The 25078-nt window shown below is 34.4% G+C and overlaps 1 protein-coding gene across 1 annotated transcript in view; it reads right to left on the bottom strand.

Moving 5' to 3' along the window:
• Positions 1 to 25078, bottom strand: part of PCDH15 (protocadherin related 15) — a 1145650-nt gene that overhangs the window by 595747 nt on the left and 524825 nt on the right. The window contains exons 4-5 of the mRNA XM_068548948.1: positions 8222 to 8236; positions 7645 to 7710 (exon numbers count right to left, since the gene is read on the bottom strand). Of these exons, the coding sequence (XP_068405049.1) occupies positions 7645 to 7710; positions 8222 to 8236 (81 nt within the window). The remainder of the gene's footprint in view (positions 1 to 7644; positions 7711 to 8221; positions 8237 to 25078) is intronic.

Here is a 25078-nt window from a genome sequence, read left to right as displayed (position 1 = left end):
TGACAACAAAGATCAATAATCTAGCAGCCAATATTTGATCATGAGGAACAGAAGTGAAAAATCACTCATGATAAACAGGAATTGGGGAAAGAGTCATTGGGGACAGGGTAGTAGTGGAATCTAAGATCATGCATAAGAAAGAGCAGTTGTAGACAGAATCTCCAGGAGCTTGATGTTAAAACAAGCAATTGAACTTTGGTGCTTCTCCCATGCCCGAGTTCCTAAACTTCCATCAGAGACTCACTCCTCAACTAAACTCAAATTATACAACGTAAGTGTAAACAGTGTGCTGGATATGCAAAGAAAACTCAAAGCAAAGTCCCTTCACGCCCTTCCCAAAACAATGTCATCTTATGGATGTCCTTTCCACCATGCACTTATCTCATCTTTGTTGCCTAAATTAGGAGTCAAAATATTGGTGGCTTGCAAGCCACAGGAGCCACACAGATATATTTTGTTTGGCTAATAAAAGGAATCACAATTTAAATTAGAATGACTTATCTTTAATACACAGAATTTCCTATTCTGAAAAAAAATTGAAGGTTTCTTTCTATGTGGTTACGAGTAGAGAGAACCTAATAGGTCTTCCTTTCTTGCAGCACACAGGCCCATTCTTATTGCCCACCAAGGCCCATGGTCCATCTTCCAATAGTCTATACAGATGAAACCAATACTAGCTTCAATTGTCTGCCCTAGTGACAGGATTTAGATACTCTCTCTACAGAAAAATTGTTCATTATAACAGCATCATATGGGATTAAGTGTGTGTATGTGTGGCATAATTTAATTCTATATTATTCAGATTTATTTCTATTAGATGAGATTAAAATAAAGGATTTAAAGAAAAAGGAAAAATAGAATAGAATGTTCTTTTCTTAAGTGTGTTTTTCATTTCCTTAGAAGCCAAGGATTACTTTGCACAACTTAATCTTTTCATCATCATTAACATTAGCATTCTGAAATGTAAACAGTAAATGAGAGCCATTATCTTGAACAGAGTTGTTTTCCTTGTATAAAACACCCTAGCTTGCTGCCCTTTTTGACTTCTGTCTGCTTTGTATAATTTTTGACTTCTGTCTGCTTTGTGTACTTCTCCTGTCCCTTATTTTATGATCATTTCATTAGATCCAGCAATACCATTGTATATTAGGTGCTATAGAGTAAACAAATGAGAAAAGGAATATCAAAAATGAAATATGATTAAATGTCAATATAATTTTAGATAACTTGAGATAAATAACCTATTTCCCTAATTCTTAGAAAGTTTTCAATTTACTTATTTCACAGTTATATATTCAGAAGTTTGCAGCTGCTGACCTTTCATAAAATAATACTTTGGCACAAATGAAAAGAAGCGAATGCAGCGTTGCATATGTAGCTCCAGCAGTAATGAGCAGAGCCAAATTGTTTTCTTCTAGGACAATTGTCTTAGTCACTGTAATAAGAGGATTAAAATACATGAGGAATTGGACATGATTTTTTTTACATCCACTTAGGTCTAATATTGACAAGTGTATTTTGGATAGTTTCATTCAACTTCTTCAAAACTTACAAAAAGTTATATTTCCTCATCAATGTGTATGCCTTTCACTAGAAAGAACTCAGAATGACTTAATGATGACTGGGAAAAGTAAAGAATAGAATAGCAAAGAAATTTGTAATCATGATTTTGGGGCTATGCAACATCCACAGCAATCTAGCCAGAAGACCACTAATGTCTTATAAAAATATTTAATATTTTGGCAGTTAAGAATCAAGTTTGGATGTTATAAAATTATAGAACAATGGGAATATACTTTTCCCTATTTATCCAGAAAAACAAAACTCTCATATTGCACTAAAGGTCATTTGCTTGATGTCCATGCGGATGATCTTGTATAACCCGAACAAAGTTTTAGTCTTAATACTTCAAAAGCTTGTACAGTCATCTATTAGTCTACCTTCATCTGTATAGAACTTCTATTGTTAGAGTTGCTGTGTTTCATAAGGCTTTATGCAGCAGACTATACACTTATTTTTTAAAAATTATTGTTTCAAATAGAATTCTAGGATTTGTTGATGAAAACCACCAGAGAGACAAACACTATTTACCTAAGTGATAAGGCAACAATGCAGAATAGAGGTAGGATAAAAGTGCCTTAGAAAGTAACTGTTTAAAACCAAATCCTTAGAACTATCCCTCCCATAGGACATATATACTAGATCCCTCTCTCGCTTTTATTTTCATGAGTAAAGCTCTATACAAATTTTCAAAAGCTTAATATCTAGGAACATGTTCTATACTTCAGGTTTCATTTAATATGTAAATTATGTTGGCAACACTTTGTTATATGTCATATTTGAAATAACCAGGATCGTTATCATAGAACAGAGAGAATTAAATCCAGATCTTAAGCTGTATCTTTGTCCTGACACATTGAAAGAAACATGGCCTAAGAATAGGCCCAGATAAGGATTTCTATCATTAATAACATTTCTCCCAAACATTTACATGAACTGAGGACTCTGTCTATGGCAACTGTTATGAAACATTTTTCCACCTACTGTATAATTTCTAGCACCTTTAACCTCTTGGTGGCATCTTCAACCACTTTCAGTTTATCCCAATAGAACATTGTCATCCAGTCTGCCTGATAACTTGCCATCTTGGTTTCTCAGTTTGATCTCTTCTCAGCATCTTGTGCAGTCTCTCATCTGGGGTTCTAGTCATCATCTACTATGAGGTATTCTACAGAGTTTATTCTTATTCCACTGTAGTTGTTCTTGCAAAAATTTTCCGCCAGTTTAGACATTGCTCTCTTTAGAGAATGAAAGAGAAGAATGAAGATAAATAGGCAAAAAGGGAGGGTTCTGAACCCTTGGATGTAAAAAAGACAAAAAAACCACATTACACTTTTAATTTTTTTTTACACTTTGTTTAAACGTTGGGAATATTCATAAAGAAACATTGGTTATTTAAGACTTTTCTTTCCATGAGTGCAAGACCTGTTTTACTAGGAGTATGTGAAACTCTACTTGCAACCCTTTGGAGGTGTGTAAGGCAGAGTTTGGCGAACTCCCTTGCTATAAATCTAAGATATGTAATTGGCAACTATAAGGAAAGAAGAACATCAACATAAAACTTTAATCTTCTACTCTTCCAAGCTTAGTGATTTTTGACAATGAAAGGAAAAGGATGATGATGAGCAACTTGCAAATGCCCCTCAACAACATAATTGTTTCTAATGAAGAATCAACTTCCCTTCACTCCCCTAGCTCCATGCTTGGGCCAGAGAAACCCCACAGAAGGAGTGACCAACTGAATTCATTGTTCCTTTCTATAACCTCCTCTACCTCCCTAGAAGTACAGGAGGGTCTGTAATACTCAACCCAGTTCACACCTTGTTCTGCCATGTGTCCTGACCAGGACACGTTCTCATTGAATCAGCTGTGGCATCCTCTGTTGGCAGCTCCTTTCATAATGTGAAGACACTCCATCATCTTTCATTTCTCAAATTTGCTATGAGCCCACAGTATCTTAACTGGAAAGCCATAAAGAACATTTAGGATGAGCCTCCTAATCTCTCACCTACATAGTGATATCCTTTTGCCTCTGAGCCTGTTTATTTTTGTACAATTATGGTGTTATGTTCAAGCCATGACTTCAAATCATTTTATTGTCCCCTTGACTCAGCAGTGCCTATGTATTTACCCAGTTTCTAAGAATTAGTCTGAACCAGTTGTTCCAAAGTCTTTTTGAATGCCATTCCGTAGTTGTTGTAAAGCAGCCAGGGCCCTGACTTGGCTGGCACCCAGAGGCCAGGTTTAAATAGTTCCAGTGTAACTGTTCCTGACCTCACTCCTTCCAGTAAGGACTCAATGCCATTAGGCAACTCTGAGTCCAGTGAATCTAAAAATGTATTTCCAGAAATATTTTTTTAAAACTTAGTTTTTTCAGAGCAGTGTTTTAAGTTCACAGTGAAAAGGAGAGGGAGATAGAGTTTTCCCATATACCCCTTGGCCCCCTTCCCCCCAACATGCATAGCCTTCCCCATTATCAACATCATTCACTAGAATGGTACATTTTTTTTTTAACTAAGGATGAACCTACATTGACACATCATAATCAGCCAAAGTCCACAGTTTACCTTAGGTTTCCTTTTGGTGTTGTACATTCTATTGGTTTGGACAAATGCATTATGACATATATCCATCCTTAGAATATCATGCAGAGTGTTTTCACTGCCCTAAAAATCCTCTTTGCTCTGCCTATCTTTCCCCCACTCACCCCTGGAAACTACTGATATTTTAATTTTTCCCATATTTTTATCTTTTCCAGAATGTCATAGTTGAAATCGTACAGTACATGTTTCCTTCGGATTGGCTTCTTTCACTTAGTAAAATGCACCTAAGTCTCCTCCATGTCTTTTCATGGCTTGATAGCTCATTTCTTTTTAGTCTGTATTTGTCTGGATGTACATAGTTTACTTATCTATTCACTTACTAAGGACATCTTGCTTGCTTCCAAGTTTGGGCAATTATGAATTAAGCTGCTATAAATGTCCATGTGCAGGTTTTTATGTATATATAAGCTTTTCTGGAAAAATTTTTTAGATATTTTAAAATAATCTGTTTCTTGGTACACATTCTCCTCTCTAAATGCAAATACTCATTAAACATTTTCTACATACTAGTTCTAGAGCTTTCTGGCGGTGGTCAGGAACGAATGTGATTCTCTTAATGGGTTGACTTTGTGTTCTTACCACGTAAGCTTGATTTTCTGGTAGTTGTGATGAAAATAAACTCCTGGTTCAGATCGAGGGTGATATAATGAATCTGTTATCAATATACTACTGAGGACAAGGACCAAGGAGAGGAACAATCTAACAGGTCCCCGGGTGAGAAAGAAGTTTATGGATCTCTACCTGTTAAATTTTTAACTCTTTCGAACATATACAGATGTGCAAATTAATTAAGCATATATATTCATAAGAAGGAAATATTTCCATCCCACAGAGTATAAAAATCTTGAAATATGCAGATGCATGTGACAAATAATGGACATTCTATGAATGTACCTTAGTGACTTATATAAGAAAATTAAGTATATATTTTAAAATACCTGAGTTAAAAAAAAAATACCCGAATTATTTAAAAGCTATACTATAGTAGTATAGTAGAGGATATATTTGGCAATGGATATTGTTCAGCTGTAGACATCAATAAAGTAAGCCAAAAGCAAGTTGACACCCAAACTTACTAGTTTGGCTTAATAAAGGATTTGCTATGCCTTACTTTAAGAAGCCCCAGAACATTTAAAAATAGGTGCTTATTTTTCTGGTAGAATAGGATACCCACATGTTTTGTTACTACCAATTAAAAAGATGCAAGAAAAAAGAAACCAAGAGTTTAAGAGCCAGACTAGAATTAACTGTCGTATTGGGAAGTTTCCTAGATTGCCTAAAGAAGAATATGAAAACACTTTCATGGATTGTTTCCTTTAGACTTTTAAGGCAAGAATGATTGCACACTACATTGTAATATCTGGCAGAGGTTCATTTGATCACCATATTTTTAGAAATTTAATGTGAAAGAGAAATGTAAAACATTTAATCTCTAGATTGGTATTTATACTCCTTATGATGACACTCAAATAACTTTGGCAGCATTCTGAGTAGTTGGCAGTTTCTACAAAATATGCCAATTAAAGAGCACAGCAACTACATCATGTCACATTCTTCTAAAATATAAATATTGAACTTTCACCACATGCCATCATGCAGAACTGCTATGACAACATCTTTGTAGACTTCCTGAGCTCCTTTAAAAAGTGGGATCTAATCAACACAAGGAAAGGTAAAATATCATTACTGTGGCTATAATTATCTGGTTGGCAAAATAAGCTCTGTATAGAATTACATGTTAAAACAACTATTTAGTAAAATTAAATGCTTTAGTTCAGCTCAGCTTATATGCTCAAGGGAATTGGTGAACAATGAGAAAATATAGATTGGTTTTCTATCACGTTTATTTTTTTGTCTCTGGTTAAAAAGCAAACTTTTTATTGTAGGACATTTAGAAAACAGATTTGTTGACAGGAAAGTAGTTAACGATAAACCATAATCTTACATGTGAGATGAAATTTTTCTGGTATAGTATTTTTATATATATTTTTTCTGCAGATACATATAGGACTTATTTCTAATTTATTTAAATGCATCCTAATAACTCATTATCTTCATATACTTTCAAGCTCAATAGGGACTTTTTAAAAATAAACAAACCTGTGTAATTTTTATAATATTTCTATAATTTAGTATAGACACTTAAATTTGTTTAAACAAAGGCCAGCAGTGTTGTGGACATTTTTGGCTGATTCCAAAGGAAGTGAAAGATGTTCAAGAATAAAAATTTATGCCAATTCTTCTAAGAAGTAAAAGAAATGTTTCTAGTACAGCATAATAAATACTGATACATGATAAAGTGAACCAACACAGGTATTATGTGTACTGTAGAAATTTTCAAAATACACGTAGGTTGAATTTCAGGGAAAAGTCACTTTCCAATAAACCACTTGACATTCTTTTTTAAAAAGACATCAATCTGGCAAAACAGTGTTGAGCCTAGACAGAAAGTACAAATCAAACCCAGCGGAAAGTCTGTTACAGAATTAGTAGACAAAATGAGCCACAGAACATTCTCATATTTAGAATAGTTTGAAATTGAAACCAAAACTCAAGGAATTTCCACTTTACTGTTACCTAATAGAGGAGGAGAATCATTAAATATCTGTAAAGTTTAGTGAGACTAGGAGAGTGTTGGGGGACAAAAGTGCTAATTTTTTGTTAAGGAAAATTAAAGTTTTGAAGATTGTAATATAAATTAGGAATTAGTTGTTAATTATGGCAGATAGACTGAGTGAAAATTCAGATTTCCTCCTCTGCTCTAGACCTTTTGTCAGTTTTCTGTTCCCAAGCACTTGGTTTTCCTAGTAACTATTCATTTTTTTTAAGATTTTTTTTTTTTGATGTGGACCATTTTAAAAGTCCTTATTGAATTTCTTACAATATTGCTTCTGTTTTATGTTTTTTGGGTTTTTTTGGCCACGAGGCATGTGGGATCTTAGCTCCATGACCAGGGATCAAACCCGCACCCCCTGCATTGGAAGGCAAAGTCTTAACCACTGGACCACCAGGGAAGTCCCCCTAGTAACTATTCTTAAATCACCATGTATAATAGATTATGGATCTTAATCCTTAACAGATTGTAGCAAATTTAAATTAGCAGTGCAGAGCTTACCTTGTGGTCCATTTCTTTTGGAGAAATACACTTGGTAACAGTATGTGTGATAGTCAACTCTACCTATTGACAAAGAAAAGTTCTAGCCAGTATCTAGATGCATTCTTAGACTGATCGTGAATCAGATGACTTCTCTGTAATCAAAACTAAACATTTCTATTCATTAAGTCTCTCATAATGTAATCCAAATAAAGTATTTCCAGTTAATGTCCTAATTTAAACTCATACAGGGAAGAAATTAAAGAGGAACTGTCAGTGGATTTGGTTTGAAGCTTTCATTTAGTACTTCCACACATATCAAATCTAGGTTTGAAATGAGAAATCCCTCTTAGATTAAGTCACTTTTAAAACACATAGCTTACTCACCATTCCGACTCTCTTCATCAATGGCAACTATGGTGGCTGGTGGTCCCCCCCTAGCTAGTTTGCAATCTAAAGAGAAAACAAGACAAAGTAAGAAGTAGCTACTGCAGGAGCACTCACCCTGAGATTAAATTCATTGAGATGTATATTGATATTTAAAAAGAAAAATCCTACAATCAAATTAATATGCATCATTACTTTTAACAATTTTTTATTTAAAAAAAATTCTCGTAAGAGCTATATAGATTCCTTACCACATCGTAACAAAGACACTTTGTATACCATGAAACTGTTCAAATCTTACTGGAAAACACCAGCAGAGACCACTGGAGAGCAGAGGTCCTTCAGGGCAGAGATAACGGGATGGTAATTTAACCCATAAAAATAACATAAAGGGATGATTAACAAGGATAAATTGTAATTAAAGCATCACAACAGAAACAAACATAATTAGACTTTAATTGTGATAAAGGGTCTAATTAAAAAGAGTGAATAGATCTTTAATAATGTTCTAAAGAGAATAAAAGACAGACAAGCAATGTTCATGAGGTTGTTTGAGATTTTATTTCTGTCATCTTACCCTCATATTGCCAGTCTGGAGTCAAAAGTATAGAGTCATCAATGGAAGCAGATCAGAAAAATGAAAGAAAGGAAGAAAGAATACATGTATATATTTAGCGAGGATTTAAAGACATAAATAGCATTATACAATGACAGATACATCACCTAATGATTTCTGGAAATGAAATATATAAAATCCTTAGATTTTTGTAATTCTAACACAGTAGTAACAAGTTAACTTGATAATGTATGTCACTAATATCTTAAAAATTATAGACCAACTCGAACATAACATACAGTACACCTATGTGTCCTATGAAAAGGTAAATAAAATTACTTATGAATTGTCTATAATCCCTGTGTTGAACAAACCTTAAGAATAGTGCCTGTCAATCAGTAGTGATTAATTTGTTATTTCAAACAATGCTAATACCGAAGTATCTCATGATAATGAACATATAAATAGTATCATGAGCTATAACATCCATGATAATTAAAATGTGAAGGTTTTGCCTGGAAGATGTCAAAAGTACACTTCTGAGACATAAAGCACTCTCCCAGGAGGTACTCAGTCAGCCTGATAGGGCTGTGTCACACAGTTAAATGTACATGGCACAGTTCTGTGACTGCAACATAAATTGGCTTAAAGCCATCCAAGTATGTGTGCTATTTGGAAGATGATTTCAAGGTTTACTATTTATCTATTAAAATTCTGCTATTATGTACATGGGCATGAATAAAAAAGGCTTTGGCAAGCATTGTTCTATATTGTAAGATATGTGCTCTCCCATACGAAGCTTAAAATATCAGAAATCTCCAGTTTTTCTCTCTTCATCCTGGTCAGTATTCAAGGAGTTTCAGGTCGCAGCATTTTTAGATCTAAAATATCTCATTGCACTTCATCCTCTCCTTCCTATACCCCCTGACATAGCACAGATCCTCACTGTTTGTCACCTCTACTCTTGCAGTGGTTTCCTCACTCATCTCCTAGAAGCTTTGTTCTCATCCTGCATTCATTTATTCATTTCATGAGAATTATTTTATGCACCCAAATCAAAGGTAAAATAATGGCACTTCTCTGCCCAAAGAACTTAAGTTTCCTTTGGAGTGAAGAAAATTGTCTTAGGATATCGTTCAAAGGATGTCATGGTCTTAACATTGTTTACTTAGAATTAAGCACTGTGCCCTTCAGTCACATCAGAGCCCTTACTCTTGCTAGAACGTATCTTGCATTATTAAGGAAGTTTTGTTACCTAAATTCATTTCTGCCTCTACTCCTGCCTGGCAAGTCTCTGCTTCTCTTGGTAGAACTAGATTTCACCTATTCCACGAAAACTTGTCTATTTCCCCAGTCAGAATTTATCTTTTACTTCCATGTTCTCATAATACTTTGTTCATCTAGTCTTTTATTCATCTATGCATTCAAAAATTATTCAGTCAAATTTGTAGATAACTTACTACGTGCTGAACATGGGAATTAAAAACCAACAACTTCTTTCTTCATGGATCTGAGTGATCAGATAAAAGAAAGACTCATAAACAACCACATAGGTGTGGCACAGTGTGGTCTATGTGAGTCAATTCTTTAATAAATTCATTAACAACACAAATGATTAAAATACAGAGAATGCCTGCTGGGAGTGGAAATGGGATACACAAGAAGGCAGAGGCAATCTGTGGAAAGAATAAAGGAAACATGACCAGTTCTTGCAGGATGCAATTCTTAGATTACCAACATGCCTTCTGTTTGTATTTCAAAGAGTAGTTACCTTTCAAAACTATTTTCTCTCTCTTCACTCTCCTTCTCTTTCTCTCTCCCTCCCTCCCTCCATATAATATATATATAATATTTATATATGAGGTCACTGCCTTAGTTAAGATCCTCATAGCTGCAAAGTAGAGAAAAAGTGTGGTGAATCTGCATGTGAATATTGATAGAGGAATAGATATTTAATCAATAACTTTATAGGCAGGCAGCATAAAGGGAAAGGAAAGAAGGAGAAAGCTAGGCATACATATACAAAAACCTCTCACCATTTGGTTACTATTACACTTATGGGTAGACTTTTTCTACACATCTAAGTCAAGTACGACTCCCCATATTCCAGCCCTACCTCCCTCCCTTTCCCTTCCCATTCTCAGTTCATTCTTTAGTCATAACAAACCAAATTTATGTTTGTTGTGCCATCTGCCAAAATGCCCTTCCTCCTCTTCTACCCCTGGTTAACTTCTATTTTTCTTTCAAGAACCTGGCAAGGCATCACATCTTCTAGAAAATCTTCCTTGCTGTTGTCTAGATTAAATGCCTCTTCTCTGCATTCCTTCAATATATACTGTATTCCACTGGAAAAATTACTTCATAAAAATATATTAGTATTTTCTTCTCATAAAAGCTCCTTCAGACCAAGTCTGTGTCACATTCATATATCTAAGTTACCTCAGAATCAGACTAGAGTTGATCCTGAAAGAATGTTTGTTGAATTTTTCTGAACTGCAGTCAGCCCAGCTGCAGTCTCTCACTGAACATCCCTCCATGAATGCTGCTCGGAAGTCACTGTTCTCATTATGTCCTCGCCAACAGAAACAGCCCAGGAATATAGGTGCAGCTACAGTTCCTCCCAGTCAGACCCCTTTAGATGACTTTCACTCAGCTTTATTCTTTTAGCAGCTTCCAAAACCCCACAATAAGATATTTTTCATGCCCAACCAATAAACTTTCTTTATTCTGAATCAAAACAAAAATGATTAAAAAATTTTGACTCACAACACTAATGAAGAGAGGTTAGTCAGATACATAAAAGTAATCTATTAATAGCATGGTTCACAACAGCCTAAGTGTTTGTTTTGGAATGATGTGTTCATGAAAGTATAGTTAGTTTTGAAATGCACAAAAATATTTTTAATGACAAGTATATTCAGAACTGTCTTGAAAAAAGTAATTTTGGATGGAGTAACCAGGATGTATTATGTATACAAAATATCCAAATGGAGATCAAAGTGAAAACTAGAAAGCAATTTGGGGGCTGGGTGATCCTGTTCTCTACGGTCTTTGGATAATCTGTCTGCCAAGGAAAGACAGGTTAGCTGATGATGCCTGTGCCTTGGAACAAACCTCTGTAATCTATTTAATTTCACCCTTGACTGTCCAGGTTAAATCACAAATTCATTGTTTTTCATGCCTCAAATTTCTAACCTCTCAGGCCCCTACCTGATTCCCATATCCAATTTGTTGTAAAGTGCAGGATATGAATACAAATAGCTGAGTGCCCAGTGTGATTTATTTCCTCAAATTTGTCATCAAGCTAAAAATAAGCCATATATTTTTTCTGTATATTTTAAAATTTCATGCAACAAGTCAGATTTAAAACCTAAAACTGTATTAGCAAGATATGGAATGACTGGTTTCAAATGAAATGAACCTGTAATATGCTGTTCTTATTATGACCTGAAGCTTAAGATCATGTTACTCTACAAAGGGAATATCCAGAATTGTCCAAATATGTTCATTCCTTACTAGGAAGAGAGAACAGCTAGGTAGACCCTATTTCCACCTTAGCCTATTCTCAAAACTTCCATTTAAGTTCAAACAGTGTCTTTTCAATAAAATTTCAAATATATTGACTTTTTTCTTATATTAACATGGCAATTGCCATCAATATGTCCAATGACTAGCATATTTCCTGCCTAGACCTCTCCTCTGAGTCTGGGTCCTGCTGCTCAGACAACATCTGTACTTGCAATTTCAAAGGTGCCTTAAATGTAACACTCCAACATGGATTCTAGTTGCTACCCCCAGACCATACCTGGCCTCTTCCAGTATGTACTATTTCAGTGAATAGCACAATTTTGCACCAAGTTGCATAAACCAGAATCCAGGGGGTCGCCTTTGAGCCTGCCCATCACCCTTGCTTTTCTATGTTGAATCCCTCAATAAATCTTGACTTTCATTACTACAGAAAAACTTCTCACATCCACCTACAACTTTCAATCTGATGTCACTATGCTAATCCAATCTCTTACCTAGTCTAACAGGTTTTCCTAACTGTTCACCCTACAGTCAATCTTTCCCCACTCTTTTAATTTCTATCTTTAACCACAGTGACCTTTTACAAATTAAAACATGCTTACCAGTTAATGATGTACCATTGCTTTTATGTTAAAACAAAATTTTCATGGTCTACAACCCTCTGTATAGTATGATTTTAGAATGAAAACCAAAAGATATGGCCTACAAGGCCCTGCATGATACCGCCTTCTTCTTCCTCTCCAGTCTCATCTATTTCCATGTTCTCACTTGCTCTCTGCATTCCAGACAGGTTTTTCTTTTCTTTAATCATGCTATCTTTTGTCCTGAGCTACCTAAAGATCTTTCCAGATTGCATTATTTCTTATTTCTAATCTTCACACTCAACCCATTATTCACTTATATATTCTTTAGATTTTAACTTGTGCTTCGCTTTTCCAAAGAAATCATTTCCAATCCTCAGGTTCCCTGATATATACTCAGTTAATTCTGCCTTCTAATATCAAGTTATGAATATCTGACTCCTCACTGACAGAAAACGCAGTGATAATCTAGATCTTGTTTCTGTTCCTCAGAGCTGTGTTCCCAGGGCAAAGTTCCTGCCACATAGTTGTCAGCAACTGTATCTTGAATGCAAAAATGAAGAGCCTCGACCAAATTTGCAACAATTTTTAAAAAGCCCTCTATAACTTAATCTTTTTCTTTTTAATGTTTGAAATGTCATTTTCATATAAAAATAATGGGGAAAGAATGTGTAACAAATTAGTTATTAAAAGACAGGACCACTGATACTACCTCAGCAGAAATGCGAAGGGTAGCACCACATGCCACCTGCAAATATGTCACTTTGGCATGTGGAGCTGAAGGCAGTAAAGACCCAGCAGGCTCAGCAAAAGCCTTTTTTTTTTTTTTCATCCTCCTTTTTAACAGCCTAAAAGAATTTAGAAAGGGGGCCTGTACCAGGAAGAGAGCTATTACTAGAGATAATCTTTTCATCTGAGAGAAGTATCTGCATGCAGGGCAAACATTTGTTTACTGAACATTTCCTTTTCTCATCTTCCTGTGAACTCCCTCTTTCCCTTTGAAGTCTCAGACCACTTATCCCTTTCCTTAGCTCAGGATGGTATTTAAGCCTCAATTGCCTGGTTGTGTTTGAGTCTCATATTTTTGTACATGATTAAATTTGTTTTTCCCCTGTTAATTGTTCTATTACAGGGAGGTCTCAGTCAAGAACCTAGAAATGTAGAAGAAAAAAATTTCCTTCCCTATGAGGAAAAAGCTACTATTCAAGTAAAGAAAGAGACAGTTTTGTAGGAATTCAGGATTTTGAGGGATTAGTTATGAAAGATCATAGAGAGCTCAGAATTATAAAGAGGAATAATGAAAAGAGAAGGAGAAATTTTTCACTTGTTTCCAATTATTTATAGTTTCTATTAGAATTCTACACTCTGATCATCCAATTGACTGAACTGAAGAACTATTACGGAGCAAACTTACTCCAGTATCCTATTAATGGCAAGGATGCATTCCAAGTTACTTCATGATTTTATCAAATTGCATCTTAAAGAAATAAAACTCAAAGACCTCAGATATCAAAGCTCTCATGATATCAAAGATCACAAATACTTTCGTGTCAGTCTTTTAGAAATTTTACTCGGCCATTTCCTTACCAGCTCCCTATGATTATCAGTGAATTATTCTAGCACTTAGCAGAGTATTTGACATACCATACTCATTCAATATATTTGTTGAACTAGGGAATATCTTCCTCCATGGTAAAGGAATAAAACAAATAACCAATTAAATCATTATTATTCATCATTTCAGATCTTTTGGGGAGTGTTTAAAGTGTTAAAGGAATTGATTCCTAGTACAGTATAGAGCTTGAGAACATGTGCTTTGGAGTCAGAAAACCAATTTTTACATCCTAAACTTGGCTTTTAATAGCTGTGTAAATTAAGTAGATTATTAACTTCTTATACCTCAGTTTAGGTTAATAGGTGTAATAGTAAGTATAACTACTTCATAGATTTATTACAAGTATAAATGAGATAATCTATGATAACTTCATTTTGCCTGGCAAAATGTACAGGCAGAATAGATGCACCTTAATTTGTACAATATCATTATTTTAAGGAATGTATTTGGAAAATAGTTCCTATTTTTTCCCTTTGACCAAAAGGTGGCAGAGAATCCCTTGGATTTCCCTGAATTTTCAGTGAGGGCTGATCTTATTACATATGTGGTTGTGAAGTGCATTCTCATTAAGAATAAAAGCAGCCACATGACATGTCACTGATGGTCTGTATGGACAGAAAAATTGGAATTCTTGTTCCAGATATCAACCTAGAACCACTATCCTGGACTGAATTTACTAGAGGCAAATAGAATCCTTGAACTCCAGGTTTTAGAAAATAATGTGCTCACAATGACCCACTGGTCCCACAATAGTCTGGAAATGCATTGGTGTCCAAATGATCAAGTAGAAAGATCATGAAAGAGTCACAGATTTTCTTAAAACTCTACTCTTTTCAACATTCCTCTATTATCACTTCGGATATTCAAAGTCATCTGGTGTTTCTTATCTAGAAGCTTTCATTTTCATACACACACACACACACACACACACACACAGACACACACACACACACACACACACATTTCCTCTCCCCCCTCCCTCTCCGTCTCCCTCTGGATCAGTCACTTAGTTTAAAGCAATTTGGTCTCTCATTCAAAGGAGTACTGCGCTCTCAAAATTTCTGGCTGCACAAACATTTTATTTTCAATTTGCTTGTCACAAGCAGTAGCAGAGAGACTATTCTTATATTTTTCTGTTGATCTTTGGAATATTCATTTCCTGGAAAATACACATAGGAGTGAAATCTTAATACAAAAACTCCTTGTTTTACATTTTGACTGTCTCATCCAAAAGAAAAGGAGTTTGACCTTGAAATTTATAAGATCAATAGAACTATAAGTTGTAAAACTGCAGTCAACAAATAGACCATAACTGAAAAAGCAAAATGAACTGAATAAGCTAAAGGACATTACAAGTAAGTCATTTTCAATTCAAGAATAAGATATTAGCATTAATAGATTTCAAATATTACCATGGAGGAAGGAAGGTGTATTTTATGATGCCTTAGTGTCATCATTAATTGGATTATATAATTTGATTACAATGTTCCAACAATATGGTCTAGTAATGCCCACTGAAATCTTTAATGATTATTGTTCTACATCACTGCTTTCATTAGGACGATTTATCGTAGAGGCCATGGCTCCCTCAATCTCTACATTTTTTTCAAAAGTTACTATTTATTTCATATTCGAATTGGTCTATCAACAACAGTAAGATTTAAGATTTTTACATGGTTGGCATTTGGTGAGAGAAACCCATTCTCATTCTTAAGAAGTTAATGGATCTAAGTAATAAAAAGATAAGTAAAGGGCTGCAGGAAGAAGGCAGAACAGGAACTGAATTGTCAGAAGTCTGATCAGAAGATCAAGTAGTACTTTTAAAATTATTTTTGTTCACTGGGAATATTACTATAATTCATTATTTTATAATTTCATGTAAATACATTGTCAAATATGTTAGTATTTGTACCCAAGTGTAATGTTCTTACTTAATTCTCACTGCATGAGTTAGAAGCTCTTTGAGTTTTCTTTCCATTGATAGCGACAGTTTTTCCTTACTCATATAAACTTCCGAAACAGAATCATAACTACGTTTGAGGAATTTGACATGGATGAAATAGTTCTTGGTCCAAGGTATTATGTCACCACTGACATCAGAAGAAGCAGCATGGTATTGTGGTATGGACATAGCCTTGGGAAACAGACTGTCTAGGTTCAATACTAGCCACGTTTTAGCACTTGTTAGCTTTTAAGATCTTTGAAAGTGACTTAAACTCTCTGTAGCTCAGTTGCATTGGTTGTAAAACTGAAATTATTGTATGGAATAGTGATTGGCATAGGGAAGTGCTTTATAAGTTATTGTTAGGTAAATTCTATTTTAAACAAATGAGCTAATCACATACAAAATTTGTATATCTACATTTTAAAAGCAGTGACTTTTACATATTTTTAATTAAGAAGTAGATTCTTAAATTTTTCAACAGTCAAAGGAAAGCCATATTTTATTAGCAGAACAAAATAGGCTTCATATATGTTAGCATTTTTTGTGTGCATTTAGTGTACTGGAATAGCAACAATACATTTAATTATATGGCCACAGATTGCTAAGGATACGTAGTTATAGCTGAATCATGCAAAAGATCTCCTTTCTAAAATTACCACAGGAATGCTTATAACTAAAATAAAAATAAAAAATCTGCTTTGGTAATCTAATGTAAAGTGGATTTTGTACTCCTAAAAGCTCTTTGCAAGATCTTGCTTTCTGTTACCGCAAAAATCTTCCTAAAAGGCTTTTTCCATTGGCTTGTTTTACCATATTATCTAATTTGTCTTTATGTTTTACAATTAACATATAAAGGAAAAAGACAGGGATAAAGTTTTGTGTCAATGAGGAAAACAAAATTATACAAAAATACACTTTATGTAAAGCAGTTAAAGAATTTACATTCATATTTCTGAAAGCGAATTTATTTTATTTTCTAATTACTCTTTTTTTTTAAACATCTTTATTGGAGTATAATTGCTTTACAATGGTGTGTTAGATTCTGCTTTATAACAAAGTGAATCAGCTATACATATATCCCCATATCTCTTCCCTCTTGCATCTCCCTCCCTCCCACCCTCCCTATCCCACCCTCCCTATCCCACCCCTCTAGGTGGTCACAAAGCACCGAGCTGATCTCCCTGTGCTATGCTCCTGCTTCCCACTAGCTATCAGTTTTACATTTGGTAGTGTATATATGTCCATGCCGCTCTCTCACTTTGTCCCAGCTTACCCTTCCCCCTCCCCATGTCCTCAAGTCCATTCTCTAGTAGGTCTACATCTTTATTCCCATCCTGCCCCTAGGTTCTTCATAACCATTTTTTTTTCTTTTTAGATTCCATATATATGTGTTCACATACAGTATTTGTTTTTCTCTTTCTGACTTACTTCACTCTGTATGACAGGCTCTAGGTCCATCCACCTCACTACAAATAACTCAATTTCATTTCTTTTTATGGCTGAGTAATATTCCATTGTATATATGTGCCACATCTTCTTTATCCATTCATCTGTCGATGGACACTTAGGTTGCTTCCATGTCCTGGCTATTGTAAATAGAGCTGCAGTGATCATTGTGGTACATGACTCTTTGTGAATTATGGTTTTCTCAGGGTATATGCCCAGTAGTGGGATTGCTGGGTCGTATGGTAGTTCTATTTTTAGTTTTTTAAGGAACCTCCATACTGTTCTCCATAGTGGCTGTATCAATTTACATTCCCACCAACAGTGCAAGAGGGGTCCCTTTTCTCCACACCCTCTCCAGCATTTATTGTTTGTAGATTTTTTGATGCCATTCTGACCAGTGTGAGGTGATACCTCATTGTAGTTCTGATTTGCATTTCTCTAATGATTAATGATGTTGAGCATTCTTTCATGTGTTTGTTGGCAAGCTGTATATCTTCTTTGGAGAAATGTCAATTTAGGTCTTCTGCCCATTTTTGGATAGGGTTGTTCATTTTTTTGATATTGAGCTGCATGAGCTGCTTGTAAATTTTGGAGATTAATCCTTTGTCAGTTGCTTCATTTGCAAATATTTTCTAATTATTCTTAATGAGGTAGCTCAGAGGAAATTCTCAATCACGATTCTTAATAAGATGCTCAACGAGGTCAAAAGCTAAAAGCTGCAGCACCAACATCACTGTTTAAAACTGCATTCTTCAAACAAAGATTTTTAATAATTCTTTGTATACAGTCTGCTTTGCCTCTTTAAATCAAGTTCTTTGCTACAATCCACTTATGAGTATCTAAACTGTCAGTAAAAAAGCAAACTCTATGGACAAAATTATAAGGAAAACTTTTTAAGCATTTTATTACTCATAATATTAAAGACCATATCCATGTAAACATCACATCTGTTTTCCTACATCTTCCAGTTTTATTAAGATATTATTGACATATATGTAAGTTTAAGGTATATAGCATGATGACTTGATACATGTATATATTGTAAAGTGATTACCACAATAAGTTTATTTAACATCTCCATACTCTCGTATAATTACCCATTTTTGTGTGAGGTGATAACATTTGAGATCTACTCTCTTAACAACTTTCAAATATATAATATTTATATAATATTGTTAATTATAGTCACTGTGCTGTACATTAAATCCTCAGAATTTATTCATTTTAGAGCTGGAATATTGTACCCTTTGGCCAACATCTCTCCATTTTCCCCATCCACCAGCCACTGGCAACCATAAGTTTCTATGAGTTCAGCTTTTTTAGATTCCACATATAAGTGAGAAGATATGTATTTGACTTACTCTGACTTATTTCACTTAGCATAATGCCCTCAAAGTCTATCATGTTTTTGCAACAAGCAAGATTTCCTTCATTTTTATGGCTGAATAATATTCCATTTTGTACATATACTACATTTTCTTCATTAATCTGTCAGTGGACACTTAGGTCATCTCCATCTCATAATTTGCATATGTTGAACCATGCTGCATCCCAGGAATAAATCCCACTCGATGGTGATATATGATCCTTTTAATTTGCTGCTGATTTTAGTTTGCTAGCATTTTCTTGAGAATTTTTGCCTCTGTACTCACCAAGGATATTGGTCTGTAGTTTTCTTCTTGTGTAGCGTACTTTTCTGGCTTTGGTAACAGAATAATGATGCCCTCATATAATGAGTTTGGCAGTGTTTCTTCCTCTTCAATTTTTTGGAAGAGTTTGAGAAGGACTGACATTAATTCTTCTTAAATATTTGATAGAATTCAGTGAAACCATCTGGTTAGTCCTGGGCTTTTCTTTGTGGGGATGTTTTGGTACTGGTTCAGTTTCCTTACTCATTATTGATATGTTCAAATTTCCTACTTCTTCATGATTCAGTCTTAGTAGATTGTATTGCTAGAAATTTATCTACTTCTTCTAGGTTATCCAATTTCTTGGTGTATAATTGTTCAGTGTAACTGCCTATAATCCTTTGTATTTCTGTGGTATCAGTAGTAATGTGTCCTCTTTTATTTATGATATATTTATTTGAATCTTCTCTCTTCTTTCTTAGTCTAGTAAAATGTTGGTCAATTTTGTTAGATTTAAAAAAAAGATAGCTCTTAGTTGCATTGAACTTTTCTATTGTTTTTTCCTGTTCTCTGTATCATCTATTTCTGCTCTGATCTTTGTTATTTCCTTCTTTCTGCTAACTTTGGGCTTCTTCTAGTCCCTTGAAATGTACAGTTAGGTTGTTTATTTGTGATCTTTTTTCTTAATGTAGGCTTTTAAAAATTAATTAATTAATAATTAATTAATTGCTATAGCCTTCCCTGTTGCATTGCTTTTACTGCATCCCATAAGTTTTGATATATTGTGTTCCCATTTTCATTTACTTCAAGATACTTTAAAAAATTTCTCTTTTGACTTATTCTTTGAGCCATTGATGTTCTGGCAAGTGTTGTTTTAATTTCCACACATCTGTGATTTTTCCAGTTTCCTCCTATTACTGATTTCTTGTTTTATAACATTGTGGTCAGAAAAGATACTTGGTATGACTTCAGCTTCTTACATTTGCTAACATTTGTTTTGTGATTTAATGAATAATCTACCCTGGAGAATGTTCTGTGCGCACTTGAAAAAATGTGTATGCTGCTGCTGTTAAGTGGAATGTACTGTATGTTTGTGTTAGGGCCATTTAGTGTAACATATAATTCAAATTCAATGTTTCCTTATTAATATTTTGGTTGGATGAGATATTCATTGTTGAAAGTGGAGCACTGTGGTCCCCTACTATTATTGTATTGTTATCTATTTCTCACTTCAGATCTGCTAGTATTTGCTTAATATATTTAGGTACTCTGATGTTGGGTACATATATATTTAGGATTTTTATATCTTCCTTTTGAATTGCCCCCCTTTTTATTATATAATGATCTCTTTTGTTTCTTGTTAGAGTTTTCTACTTAAAGTCAACTTTGTTCAACATAAGTATAGCTATTCATGCTCTCATAGCTACTCATGATCTCTTTTGGTTTCCATTTGCATGGAAATGCCTTCATTTTGAGCTTCTATATGTCCTTAAAGCTGAACTGAGTCTTTTGCATGTAGTATATAGTTGGGTCTTGCTTTTTAAATCACTCAGCCACTCTGTACTTTCTGATTTGATAATTTAGTCCATTTAGATTTACAGTAACTATTGATGGGTAAGGACTTACTAATTCTATCTCATTGTTTTTTGGCTGCTTTGTAGTTCCCTTGCTCCTTTTTTCCTCTTTGCTGCCTTTCTTGTGATTTATTGATTTTCTCTAATGATGTGTTTTGCTTCCCTTCTCTTTGCCTTTTGTATATCTACTGAAAGTTTTTACTTTTCAGTTATCATGGGGCTTACAGAAAGCATCTTATAGATATAGCAGTCTATTTTAAGATGATAACAACTTACCTTCAATTGCATACACTCTACACGTTTACTCTCCCACCCCCACAATTTTACATTTTTTGTGTTACAATTTACATTTTTGTATTGTGTCCATTAACTAATTATTGTGGCTATAGTTATTTTTAATACTTTTGTCCTTTAATGTTTATACTAGAGTTAAGTGATTATCAAACCACCATATTACAGCATTAGAATAATTTGAAGTTGACTATATATTTACCTTTACCTCATGTTTTAAAATATTTATGTTTTATTATTATTTATCCTTTTGTTTCAGTTCAAATAATTCCTTTCAGCATTTCTTGTAAAGTAGGTGTAGTGGTCTCTCCTTCATTTCTGAAAGACAACTTTGCCATGTAAGTATTATTGGTTAGCATGTTTTTTCTTTAAGCACTGTAAATATATCATCCCTCTCTGTCCTGTCCTATACATTTTCTGCTGATAAATCCATCTATAGTCTTAAGGGATTTACCCTATATGTGAGAAATACTTTTTTTTCTGTTTTTAAAATTCTCTTTGTCTTTGATTTTAGATGGTTTTATTATAATGTGTCTTTTGAAAGAATGTTTTGGGTTGAAATTTTGGGGGTGATTTATTAACTTCTTGAACATCAATATATAAATCTCCCCTAGATTTGGCACATTCTCAGCCCTTACTTTTTAAAATAGGCTTTGTGCCACCTTCTCCCTTTCCTCCTTCTGGGGACTCCAATAATGCATAGATTGTTTCTTTTAAGGGTACTCCATAATTCACTTCGGATTTCTTCACTCTTTTTAATTTCCAGTTTTTGTTGTTCTTGTTCTCCTCTGACTGAATGATTCCAAATAAACTGTCTTCCAGTTTATTAATTCTTTCTTCTGCTTGGTTGAGTCTACTATTGAAGCTCTCTATTGAATATCTTCAGTTCAGTCATTGCATTCTTCAACTCTAGGGTTTCTTCTATTTTTTTTTTTCCTTTGAATTTTATTTTATTTTTTTATACAGCAGGTGCTTATTAGTCATCCATTGTATACACATCAGTGTATAAATGTCAAACCCAATCTCCCAATTCATCACACCACCAACCCCACTGCTGCTGCTTTCCCCCCTTGGTGTCCATACATTTGTTCTCTGCATCTGTGTCTCAATTTCTGCCCTGCAAACCAGTTCATCTGTACCATTTTTCTAGGTTCCACATATATGCATTAATACGTGATATTTGTTTTTCTCTTTCTGACTTACTTCACTCTGTATGACAGTCTCTAGATGCATCCACGTCTCTACAAATGACCTAATTTCGTTCCTTTATATGGCTGAGTAATATTGCCTTCTATATATATGTACCACATCTTCTTTATCCATTCGTCTGTCGATGAGCATTGAGATTGCTTCCATGACCTGGCTATTGTAAATAGTGCTGCAGTGAACATTGGCTGCATGTGTCTTTTTGAATTGTAGTTTTCTCTGGGTATATGCCCAGTAGTGGGATTGCTGGGTCATATGGTAATTCTATTGTTAGTTTTTTAAGGAACATCTATACTGTTCTCCATAGTGTCTGTCTCAATTTACATTCCCACCAACAGTGCAAGAGGGTTCCCTTTTCTCCACACTCTTTCCAGCATTTGTTGTTTGTACATTTTCTGATGATGCCCATTCTAACTGGTGTGAGGTGATACCTCATTGTAGTTCTGATTTACATTTCTCTAATAATTAGTGCTGTTGAGCATTCTTTCATGTGTCTGTTGGCAATCTGTATATCTTCTTTGGAGAAGTGTCTATTTAGGTCTTCTGCCCATTTTTTGATTGGGTTGTTTGTTTTTTTAATATTAAGCTGCATGAACTGTTTATCTATATTGGAGATTAATCCCTGGGCTGTTGATTCATTTGCAAATATTATTTTCCCATTCTGAGGGTTTTCTTTTTGTCTTGTTTGTAGTTTCCTTTGCTTTACAAAAGATTTTAAGTTTCATTAGGTCCCATTTGTTTATTTTTGTTTTTATTTCCATTACTCTATGAGGTGGATCAAAAAAGATCTTTCTGTGATTTATGTTAAAGAGTGTTCTTCCTATGTTTTCCTCTAAGAGTTTTATGGTGTCCGGTCTCCCATTTAGGTGTCTAATCCATTTTGAGTTTATTTTTGTGTATGGTGTTAGGGAGTGTTCTAATTTCATTCTTTTACATGTAGCTGTCCAGTTTTCCCAGCAGCACTTATTGAAGAGACTGTCTTTTCTCCATTGTATATCCTTGCCTCCTTGTCATAGATTAGTTGACCATAAGTGTGTGGGTTTATCTCTGGGCTTCCTATCCTGTTCCATTGATCTATATTTCTGTTTTTGTGCCAGTACCATATTGTCTTGATTTCTGTAGCTTTGTAGTATAGTCTGGAGTCAGGGCGTCTGATTCCTCCAGCTCCATTTTTTTCCCTCAAGACTGCTTTGGCTATTCAGGGTCATTTGTGTCTCCATACAAATTTAAAGATTTTTTTGTTCTAGTTCTGTAAAAAATGCCATTGGGAATTTGATAGGGATTGCATTGAATCTGTACATTGCTTTGGGTAGTATACTCATTTTCACAATATTGATTCTTCCAATCCAAGAACATGGTATATCTCTCCATCTGTTTGTATCATCTTTAATTTCTTTCATCAGTGTCTTACAGTTTTCTGCATACAGGTCTTTTGTCTCCCTAGGTAGGTTTATTACTAGGTATTTTATTCTTTTTGTTGCAGTGGTAAATGGGAGTGTTTCCTAAATTTCTCTTTCAGATTTTTCGTCATTAGTGTATAGGAATGCAAGAGATTTCTGTGCATTAATTTTGTATCCTGCAACTTTACCAAATTCATTGATTAGCTCTAGTAGTTTTCTGGTAAGATTCTCTACGTATAGTATCATGTCATCTGCAAACAGTGACAGTTTTACTTCTTCTTTTCCAATTTGTATTCCTTTTATTTCTTTTTCTTCTCTGGTGCTGTGACTAGGACTTCCAAAACAATGTTGAATAATAGTGGCGAGAATGGACATCCTTGTCTTGTTCCTGATCTTAGAGGAAATGCTTTCAGTTTTTCAACATTGAGAATGATGTTTGCTGTGGGTTGTTGTATATGGCCTTTATTATGTTGAGGTAGGTTCCCTCTATACCCACTTTCTGGATAGTTTTTATTATAAATTGGTGTTGAATTTTGTCAAAAGCTTTTTCTGCATCTATTGAGATGATCATATGGTTTTTCTTCTTCAATATGTTAATATGGTGTATCACATTGATTGATTTGTGTATACTGAAGAATCCTTGCATCCCTGGGATAAATCCCACTTGATCATGGTGTGTGATCCTTTTAATGTGTTGTTGGATTCTGTTTGCTAGTATTTTGTTGAGGATTTTTGCATCTACGTTCATCTGTGATATTGGTCTGTAAATTTCTTTTTTTGTAGTATCTTTGTCTGGTTTTGATATCAGGGTGATGGTGTCCTCATAGAATGAGTCTGGGAGTGTTCCTCCCTCTGCAATTTTTTGGAAGAGTTGAGAAGGATGGGTGTTAGCTTGTCTCTAAATGTTTGATAGAATTCACCTGTGAAGCCATCTGGTCCGGATTTTTGTTTGTTGGAAGATTTTTTATCACAGTTTCAATTTCATGACTTGTGATTGGTCTGTTCTTATTTTCTATTTCTTCCTGGTTCAGTCTTGGAAGGTTATACCTTTCTAAGAATTTGTCCATTTCTTCCAGGTTGTCCATTTTATTGGCATAGAGTTGCTTATAGTAGTCTCTTAGGATGCTTTGTATTTCTGTGGTGTCTGTTGTAACATCTCCTTTATCATTTCTAATTTTATTGATTTGAGTCCTCTCCCTCTTTTTCTTGATGAGTCTGGCTAATGGTTTATCAATTTTGTTTATCTTCTCAAAGAACCAGCTTTTAGTTTTATTGATCTTTGCTATTGTTTTCTTTGTTTCTATTTCATTTATTTCTGCTCTGATCGTTATGATTTCTTTCCTTCTGCTAACTTTGGGTTTTGTTTGTTCTTTCTCTAGTTCCTTTAGGTGTAACGTTAGATTGTTTATTTGAGATTTTTCTTGTTTCTTGAGGTAGGCTTGTATAGCTATAAACTTCCTTCTTAGAACTGCTTTTGCTGCATCCCATAGGTTTTGGATCATCGTGTTTTCATTGTCATTTGTCTCTAGGTATTTTTTGATTTCCTCTTTCATTTCTTCAGTTATCTCTTGGTTATTTAGTAACATATTTTTTAGCCTCCATGTGTTTGTGTTTTTTACGGTTTTTTCCCCCTGTAATTCATACCTAATCTTATAGCGTTGTGG

The sequence above is a fragment of the Eschrichtius robustus genome, chromosome 7, assembly GCF_028021215.1.
Source record: "Eschrichtius robustus isolate mEscRob2 chromosome 7, mEscRob2.pri, whole genome shotgun sequence".
NCBI classification, from domain to species: Eukaryota; Metazoa; Chordata; class Mammalia; order Artiodactyla; family Eschrichtiidae; genus Eschrichtius; species Eschrichtius robustus.
Note: the sequence above shows the minus strand (reverse complement) of the source record. Positions and strands in the feature narration are given on the sequence as shown.